We start from the raw sequence: 10,602 nt of genomic DNA on the forward strand, positions 1-10,602 counted from the left end.
AAATCTTGTATATATGTTTCTCAGGGTACATATTATTCATAATAATGACTCCCAGGTCCTTCTCATTTTCTATTTTTTTTTTATTTCTATTTCTTCTTCTCCCAATTTATATGATCCTACTATTCTTTTTTTTTCCAAATTCCATTATACTACACTTCTTAGTATTGAATTCCATCTCCCACTTCCTACTCCATTCCCATACTTTATTGAGATCACTCTGTAGTGACTCACAATCTTCTTTAGAGTTCACTTTTTCAACAGTTTTGCATCATCTGCAAAGAAGCTCATATAACTTTCAATTCCTTTATCCATGTCATTAATATATATAGCAAGCATTATTGGGGCCAGAACTGTTCCTTGTGGAACACCACTTATTACTTTATCCCAATTAGAGTGTTTGTCTCTTATTACTACTCTCATTTTTTTTTCTTGCAAAAAGTCTTCCATCCATTTAAGCAGATTGCCCTGTATTCCTCCTGTAGTTTCTAATTTCTTAAGCAACTTCTTATGTGGTACTTTGTCAAAAGTTTTTTTAGGTCTAGAGATGCACAATCAGCCCATCCATCTCTTTCTTGTATTATATCTATTAGCCTTGAATAGAAACACATTAAGTTTGTGACGCATGATCGTCCTTGTCTGAATCCAAATTGCCTTGGATTTAGTACGTTGTTTTTTCTAAATACCTTACCCATCTACTTTTGATAATTCTTTCACAAATTTTTGCTATTGTACTTGTTAGAGAGACTGGTCTATTGTTGGAAGGGTCTTCTTTATTTCCCCTTTTATATATAGGCACTATATTTGCTCTTCTCCAATCTTTTGGAACTTTTCCTTCTTTCAAGGAACTGTTTACTATGCTATGTATTTTGTCTGCCAGTTCATTCCTGCATTCTTTCAAAATCCAGTTTGCTATTTCAAGATTACTCAAGTGTTTCATTATTTCATTCCTTGTTATTTCTATTTCTTTCATAGGGGGGACTTTCTCCTCCCATTCGATATCTCCAGGTTGTATGTTCTCCCTTGTAAACATCGATTTAAAATGCTTGTTCATAATTTCTGCCATTTCTATTTCCTCTGTGTATTCAACTCCTCCTTGTAATTCCTCTAATTCTTGTTTGTTTTTCAGTTTGTTGTTTACAAATCTGTAAAATGGTTTTGGTTGATCTTTACATTTTTCTATGACATCTTTTTCAAATTTTCTCTTTTCCTCTCTGCACACTTGTACATATTCATTTCTATAACTAATATATATTTTCAATTTTTCAGGTCTTTTGTCTTTCTTCCATTTTGTCCAAGCTTTATCTCTTTTGTCTTTCAACTCCCTACAACTTTTGTTGTACCAGCACTTTACATATTCTTTTTCTTGCTTTTGTCTTGGGACATACTTTTCCACTCTTTTTTTTTTTTTCTTTCTTTTTTTTTTCTTTTTTGTCAAAATATTCCATTTCTCTTCCACTGTTGTTTCCTCTTTGTATATTCTTTCCCAGTCTTCTTTTTGAAAGAATTCTCTTATTTTATAAAAAAAAAAAAAAAAAAAAAATTCATACATCAATCTTCCTTTTCTATATTGTTCATTTCTTTTCATGTATTTTTCCTCATTTAGTTCCATTTCAACCAATATGTGGTCGCTTTTACTTATTGGTGTCTTATATTCAATCTTGTCCACTATTTCAGGTTCTGTTGTGATTATTAGGTCCAGTCTCGATGGTTCTTCTTCATTTCTATACCTAGTGTTCTCTTGAATCCATTGCGTCATTGTATGGACAATAATCATCTCAAGTAGAACATTTCCCCATGAGTCGTCTCCACCCTTTACTGTCATCTCTTCCCAGCAGACTTCTTTGCAATTAAAGTCGCCCATTATAACTATTCTTCCTCCATCTTCCATTATCTTATTTAGTGTTATTCTTGTGTCTTGTAACATACTTTTATGTTCTCTTTCTTCCCACGAGGCCGTTTTTGGAGGCACATAATTTATTACAAACTTTCTGCTCTTCCTATCTCTGTCTTCCACTTCCATCATAATCATCTCTACTGTATTCTTTCCATATGTGACATTCCTCACGTTTATATCATTCTTAGGAACATAACTCCACCCACTTGTTTTGTCTCTCTGTTTCTAATCCAATAATCATATGCATCATGTCCTACACTGTTGGGTTGTAGTGGACCGTTTAATTTTTCCTCTGCAATTCCCATTATGTCCAGTTCTTTTTTCCTTCAGATAATCATTCAGTTCGTTCAAGCCTGTTATTAATCCATCTATATTTGTGTAAGACACTCTTAATTTTCTGCTACTTCCATTGTATTTCTGTTTCCCTTTTGTTTTGTTTTTTCTGTTATGACCCATTTCCTCACTTTCATATTCACTACTCTCTAATAGAATTTCTCTTTTTCTGACTCTGTTCTGTTCTCGTTTTTTTTTTCTTAGCTTCTTGTCTTTTCGTTTTTTCCTCCTCTCTTTCCTCTTTATTCATTTCTCTTTTTATCCATACCTTTTTATATTGTTCACTGTCTGTTAGTTTCCCTGTTTTTGCTAATATATTCTCTGCTGTTGTTTGTGACCTGAATTTAATCTTAATTGGTCTGGTCTCATCTGTACTGTATTTCCCGAGTTTATACATATCTTCAATTTGTTTCCCTATTTCAGGTTCATCTTCCTGAACTAATTCTAATATATTGTTTACTTTTTCTTTTTCCTCCTTAATTCTCGTAGTTCTGTTTAAGTTGTACTTCTCTTCCATCCCTAATATAATTATACATTTCTTTTTATCTGCTAAGTCTCTTACTATATTCTCCTTCTCCCTCATTACTTTAATAACTGTATTTTCAGTTTGTTCTTTCATCTGCTGTGTCACTATGTCGTTAAATACAATTTTATTGTTCTCTTGGACTTTCTTCCAACCCTGTACTTCTTTTGCTATGGACTCTTTATTCTCTCTATTATTCCTCTTTAATTCCTCATTCTCATCTTTTACTTCCTTTAACTGTTTTTTCAATTCTTCTACTTCTTTAGTTAAGTTTTGGTTTTCCTTCTTTAATTGTTCCAATTTATCAACTCGCTGTGCAATCTGTGTGAGTTGACCTAGCCTACTTTCCCAGTGTTGAGCCATTTTTTCTAGTCTTTCCTCTAGCCTTGCTAATCGGGGGAGGTTGGCATCCCCCCCTTCATTAAATCCATTGAAATTATTATCTTCACTTTCCATTTTGTTGTTCTTATTTATATTTCTAAACTTAATGATTTTACTGAAATTATTCACTTCTCCCACGTCCGCTGAGGATCTCTTGTTGACATTCTTTATTCCGCCAGGGGGCGCCCGTGCGCCTCCCTCCTCATTTCCTTCCATTTCCCTCAGTAATCCCTCCCCTTCTCCTTTTCCATCACCTTCCCACTACACCACGAGCTTTCCCCTTCCCTATAAATACAAAAAAGGTACTTCCTCGTTGTTGAGATCCACGAAAAATCCCCTTCTTCTTTTCCGTGAATCGGTCTACGTGCGTGTGTGTGTGTGTGTGTGTGTGTGTGTGTGTGTGTGTGTGTGTGTGTGTGTGTGTGTATTCACTTGGTCTTTGGATCACGTGTTGGACTCGTGATCGACAGCTATTTCCCTCCTGGAAGAGAGCTCAGAGCTCGTAGGTCCGATCTATGGGTAATGCTATGACCTTACACACACACACACACACCCAACTCCCCGCCCACGAGAGTCAGAGTAACGACCCGAAGCGCAGCTGTACCGAAATAATTTCGGCCCTGGGCAGGATTCGAACCAAGCACTACGCGCACCACCATGCTAGTAGTTCTCATCGCTCTACCAACTGCGCCACCGAGTGTGTGTGTGTGTGTGTGTGTGTGTGTGTGTGTGTGTGTGTGTAAGGTTGCAGTATTATTCATAAATCGGGCCATACATGAGCTCTCTCATCCAGGAGGATAATAGCTGTCTATCACGAGTCTAACGCGTGATTCAATACCGTGGTGAAAAACACATACACTGATTATTTCATCGTTCCTTTCCTTCAACATTTTCACATCCTATATTTTTCCACACGCTCTCTTGGATGCCACTGCATAACCTATTATTATTCTATCAATTACCTTCCCACCAATCTGACCCGCGTATACTCAGGCAAATATCTCTTTTTCAATATGGTATTAGCAATAACTAATTATCTTTAAGTACGCATTCCAGTATGTTTTATCCATTTTCATTCTTCTTTCAAGGTACACCATACTCTCTTATTACACGATCCAATGTCTCATCGCCCACTCTAGCATTCAAATCTCCCATCACCATCACACTTTCTATTCAGAACTCTCCACACAATTACATTATTTTACTTTTCTCTCTTCTCATTTCTCTTCCTACTAGGACCAAGTGCACCCATAAACACTCTCACCTTACAACCTTTTCACAATTTTTGCCCCCGTCCCTCCCCCCCCCCCAAAAAAAAATAAAACTTCCTGCCGTTCAACCGCACACCTTAAACTTGTCAACACTTGCCAACAGTCACTCCTTCTACACCCTACCGATCGCAAGGACAAACTCAACTTCATAGTTTCCTTTCTGCTTAGTTCCACTCAACGCTAACATATCCATTTTTCGTTTCACAAACAGGCTTACAATTTTTTCCTTGTTGACTCTTTCTACAACCGTGTACATTCAAACCTTATTACTAGGATTCTGGTGGTGGGAACTTATGAGTGGAGGCAACTACACTGGTAAAAGTGGAAGCATATAGAACGACGATATACCTATAGAAACAAATGCATTTACTGTATATCGCATCCATGTACCGTTTGGCATATGGCGAAAGGAGTTGCACCAAATCACCTTACAGGACACGAAAGTTATAATGAATCACTCGTCTCCTACGTACCAAGTGTCACATCCATTTTCCTCCTCCTCCTCCTCCATCCCCCTTTCACTCTATCGATTTTTACCGAGAGGGCTAGAGCTCCCGTTGGTATTTAAACCCTCCGACTGTCTCTCTCGACGTCAGTTCCTGACCAACCTTGATTGCGGCATAGCTTAGCTGAATTCTTAAAGCCCGCTTTTTCCTGCGTCGAGGGACAGTCTCTCAATATAAGGCAGGTGTGTATTCAAGTTCTTTACGTGCATTTTTTTTTTTTTTCGTGTGTAGAATAGATGACAGATGCCAAGGGAGCAAAGATATTCCTATGCGTAATTTTGACTGCAATTTTTTTTTTCTGATTTGTTTCCACAGGTGAAGATGGGAAGCCAAACGCCTATGAGAACCTGGATGGTTTTTGTGGTTACTCTTGGCATCTTCGGCTTCAGGTACGATTCCTTAAGTTTGCTTTACCTTTCCAATAGAACACAGATAAAAAAAAATGCTCAATAGTTGAACATCCAACCGAAACTAGTGGCCAAGTTATCTTAAATATCAGTCGTATGAAATAGGTTTTAAGGTGACTAATCTTAGTGATTTCTTTTTCTTTTTCTACTAGGTGTATGACGGAGCCACTAGAAAATAAGGAAAATGTGGTTGACAACAATACCAAATTCAAGCCAATGGATTTTAGAACTGAGATGAAAAGGGAAAGCCTCTTGGATAAAAAAGAATATGTCAGTAATTCTCTCGATTCCCCTCTTCAGGGCCGTAGTTTGTTTTGGAACAGAGGAAATTCCTTCAAACCATTACATTCCGCTTTGAAAACTGCCGACACCATGGAGCCTAATGATCACACCTCCGAGCATAAGACAAGCCGAAACGCTAAAACGGATGATCAAGATCAAGGGTCAGTGGACTTTAACCCTCAGCAAAGTGGGAAAGACGTTGGAATTGTGTCTACCCAAACAAGTGGGGCGAGCCAATTCGCAGGACAAGCCGCAAGACGAAACAAAATCAACAGTCCCGGTACAGATGCACAAAGCAAACCCAATACGTGGGATTTCTGGTATGAAAATGAATTTGAAACTGTGTTGGGTCAACGTAGAATGGATGCAAGGAGTGGTCGCCGATCAGAACGATCTGTGGGTGGTTACAGATCAGAAAATAATGGTGCGCACACACGACGATCAGATGGTCGTTACTTAGTCCTTCGGCGATCAGAACACAAGACCGCTCAACGAGGTAAAAATCAAAACCTGCATACTCAGCGAGGGAAACAACCCTCTGACAATGCTCGAATGGATTCTCAGCGATCAGGGGAACAACGAAGAGATGTTCGACAGCTCCAAGAAGTACGATCGAGTGCTACAAGGAACGCGAAGCAAACATATTCTCAACAGTCAGAAATATCACAAACAGATATCCGACGAGTAGCTGAGCGTCGAGCCAATGCCAGACAGTGTGACCAAAGACGAACAGGTAACCATCGGACTGAGGAAAATCAAATGAATACCAGGCGATCTGAGGAACAGCGAATAAATACCCAACGACATCAAGAACCACGAATGGCTCTTCAACGGTCAAGAGAACGACGAATTGATCCCCGACCAACTGAAAAACGACATCTGCATGTTTCGCGATCAGAACTACATAGTCGACGATCTGGTGAGCAACGGATGAATGCACATCGAAAAGATGTATCTCTATCTTGGGAAGGACAGATGAATGCCCAGCGATCTGAAGAACGACGAGTGGATACCCAGCGACACAATGAAGAATGTTTGAATGTCTATTTGCCTAATGAAGAGCAGAAACATGATCAGGAAGCCCAAAATACTCTAGCACAAGCTCGACGATCCGAAAAACGAGAGGCATACGCACAGAGAATTGAAAACCAGAGAACAAATATTCGACGGTCAGTACAACGGCAAGTAAATTCTCCACGTCTTTCAGAACGACGAATGTATACGGTTAGATCAAAAGAACAACGTGTAGGGGTACGGGAAGCTCACAAAACGCTTGCTAATAGCCGAGAATCTAGGATTCAACAAATAGACACTACCAAACCTGGAGTGCGGCGATCTTCGGAGAGACAATTGGATGTTCAGAGATCTGAAGAACGAGTAGTCACTCGCGAATCAGCAGTACGACGAGTAGATGCTCGGCAATCAGAAGTGCGACGACTAGATACTCGGCAATCAGAAGTACGACGAGTAGATATTCGGCAATCAGAAACACGAGTAGATACTCGCGAATCAGCAGTGCGACGAGTAGGTACTCGGCAATCCGAAGTGCGACGAGTAGATACTCGGCAATCAGAAGCACGACGAGTAGATACTCGGCAATCCGAAACACGGAGAGAAGATACTCGACAATCAGAAATACGGCGAGTAGGCACTCTGGTACAACGAGTAGATACTCGGCAATCAGAAGCACGACGAATAGATACTCGGCAACCAGAAGTACGACGAGTAGACCTTCGGCGATCAAAAGAACCATTGGTGGAGGCTCAACGATCGAATGACCGACGATTGAACGTCCAGCGATTTAGAGAAGAACAAACGGACGTCCGGCGAGCACAAGAACGACGTACAGACAAAATCCGGATTGGAGCTCGACAATCCACAAAACTGGAGACAGACACAAGGAACTCTGAAGCGCAACAACTGGATGCCCGTCGAAGTGAAGAACGACGAATGGGTGTCCAACGGACCGAGAAACTACGAATAAATGATCGACGAACCGAAGATCGACGATCAGATGCTCGACGATACGAACAGCAACGGGTGAATCGTGAACGACCAGAAATACGACGATCGGATGAGCGACGAAATGAAGCTCGACGAATGGGTGCACACCATTCTGAAGAACTACGCCATGTTACCAGAAGTACTGAAGACCGGAGACTGAATTTCGGGGGATTAGAGAGACAACGGATGGATGCCCGATGGTCTGAAGAAAGGCAAAGAAATAGCCGAGAACCCAAGGAACAACGATTAGATGCACGAAGGTCAGTCAAAGGACGAATAAGTGATCAACAACCCATAGAATCGCGACTGAATCCTGCACAACCCGGAAAACAGATTAGTGTATTCAGAGAGTCAAAGGAATACAGACAATCTGAAGATCGCCAATTAGCTGCTCGAAGATCTGGGGAACAACGTACTGATATGAAACGAAGGGACACACAACGAGCTCATCTACAACCCAGAGACCAAAATCAAATGAAGAACCGAATGTCAGGTATCCAAAGACCTCAGGTGTTTGAAAAGTATCGGATGGACAGCCGGCGATCAGAAGAACGACGAATGGATGCCCGGCAATCAAGAGAGACGTATGCTCCAAGGTTAGAAAAAAGACAATCGGGAGCCCATCGGTCAGAAATACTACGAATGACTATCCGCAGGTCAGAACGTCGAAGTGATGGTCGGCACCAGGCAGAGGAACGTCGAAGTGATGTTCGGCACCAGGCAGAGGAACGTCGAATAACACCCGACCACTCAGAAGTCCGTTATTTGGATACTTTGTCATCTGAAAACCAACGGATGGAAGTCATAGGATTCAGAGAACGCCGAATGGATGCCCGATCAATTAAGAAACAACGAAGGGTTGTCCAGCAATCGAGGGAACATCGAATGTCCGTTGCGCGGTCTAGAGAACAAAGAATGGACACCAAGCCGTCTGAGGTGCACACTGACTCCCGACAGTTAGAACACCAAACGAGTACTCGGCGAACAGCAGATAGACGAATGGATGTTCGACGCGCTAACGACCGACTGGTGAACAACAGAAGAATCGGTGAACGACAAGCAAATGCACAACTGTCAGACGAACGAAGGAGGCATGCTGGACAAGTCGACAAACGACGCACGGATGACCACCACTTACAGAAAATCCATGCCGATATGAAACAAATAGATCAGAGACAAATAGGTGAGGTGGAGACCTTGTTTAAAGCAAAAATTTCCATGAAGGAAAGCCATAGTTACGATGATGCCGAGTATAAGGATGATAAACTGTCTCAGGCAGTCTCTACATTGTGGATATCAAAAGATTTGCCAAATGACATGGCAGAAGTGTTTACGTCAGTTGGCAGTACTCTCCTCTACACTCAGGTAAGATTAACCTTAGTGACATGTTGCATACTTAGCAGTTCTTGACTTTGAACAAATTATCCCACTTGTGATAGCCTTCATGCTAATGATAAATTTTATTTGCTTTGCTTTTTAGACTGCTCCTGCTGATCAAGATTTCTGGAGATCAGAAAAGATTTGGACCTTTGGGAATTTTCACATTACCGGAAAAGACAGGCAAGTAATGAATATGAATTGTGTGATACTCCACCCAAAGGAATTTCTGTTTTATCTTTACAATGTTTTAGACCCTTTAGAACCTATCATACATTTATTAGAAAGCTTACAATATATATTTATCAGTATAAATATTTTCAGGAATATGTGGGAACTCCTACTGGCTGGGATGTGGACCGGCGCGGTTGGATTGGCATTATTCCAGACGCGTCCATTCTCGATGAAGCAATCTATGTGCTGAGAACGTCTTATCAGGGATACTCTTTCTGAGATCGAGGGCACAGGTATGGGAAATTCGCAAATAAATTTAATAAGCCTCTTACACGCACAAACGTGTGCATGCATGACACTAGTGTTGTATATATATATATATATATATATATATATATATATATATATATATATCTATATATATATACATATGCAAAGCAGTCACATAAACAAGTGATATCTGCCGAAACCACTGGAAACAAATGTGATCGAACGTTTTCGTCTATTAAGGCATCTTCAAGATGTCCAGACAAAAACGTTCGGTCACCGTTTTTTCCCAATGATTTCGGTATATATATATATATTATATATATATATATATATATATATATACATATATATGTATATATATATCTATATATATGTATGTATATGTATGTATTTATAACTACAAGTCCCAGTTTCGGAGAAAAAGATAACCGTTGTAAGAAGGTACGTATACTGCAATCACTGTATGTGATCCTATTAAGCGCGGTTGTATATTTGGGGTTGGTGAATTTATATACTAGATGGAGGAAACAGATTGGTGACGTTGGAAGGCAAGCATGCTAACGCGTGATCATTGATTATTGCGCGCCAGGTGGTGGCGTCAGGTCTGGGTGAGCAACTTGAGGTCCGAGTTTATTGATATCTAGATTGGTGATGGGGTCAGGGGACCATTGCCCTTTAGGCGTACTAACTTTTGGTCATTCTTTAATCTAGGAGAATTCAACTGTTTTCATTCTATATGTGCAATTTTATTTGTAAATGATGGCAGCCTTGTTCGAATTCATGTGGAGATTTAAATTTGTGGGATGAATATATGCCGCTAAGTTGTCCTGAATATACTTGATGGAATTTTTAGGTTCCCTGATCCTAGTAGGAAGGTCTCTTCCCGTTTGGCCTCAATAGACTTTGAAGCAGTCTTGGCAAGGTATTTTGTAGACTCCCGGGCTTTGTCTTTAGATCTTTGGCAGACATTTACAGTTTTTGTTTTTACAGTATTAGGGTAATTATAACTAATTTTATTACCGCCAGGGAGAAGGTCATCGGAGATGGACACGGGGGGCATTGTGGGAGCATTTAGTGGTTTCTAGTCCCAGGTGTTGGTTTTGGGGAGACTGTGTGAAAACTAGTTTTGGCTTGATTTGTTTTGCTAAAAACCAGGGTGGGTAACCTAGATTTTGTAGTT

General features: G+C 40.2%; 1 protein-coding gene across 1 annotated transcript in view; it reads left to right on the top strand.

Annotated features, from left to right (window-relative positions):
- The window catches only part of LOC143037169 (uncharacterized), an 11,225-nt gene extending 1,984 nt beyond the window's left edge, over window positions 1-9,241 (top strand). The window contains exons 2-5 of the mRNA XM_076205288.1: window positions 5,224-5,297; window positions 5,468-8,966; window positions 9,082-9,165; window positions 9,233-9,241. Of these exons, the coding sequence (XP_076061403.1) occupies window positions 5,224-5,297; window positions 5,468-8,966; window positions 9,082-9,165; window positions 9,233-9,241 (3,666 nt within the window). The remainder of the gene's footprint in view (window positions 1-5,223; window positions 5,298-5,467; window positions 8,967-9,081; window positions 9,166-9,232) is intronic.
- The last annotated feature ends 1,361 nt before the right edge of the window (window positions 9,242-10,602 follow it).

This window comes from Oratosquilla oratoria, chromosome 21 (genome assembly GCF_046742065.1).
Source record: "Oratosquilla oratoria isolate Oo_2021 chromosome 21, ASM4674206v1, whole genome shotgun sequence".
Taxonomy (NCBI): domain Eukaryota; kingdom Metazoa; phylum Arthropoda; class Malacostraca; order Stomatopoda; family Squillidae; genus Oratosquilla; species Oratosquilla oratoria.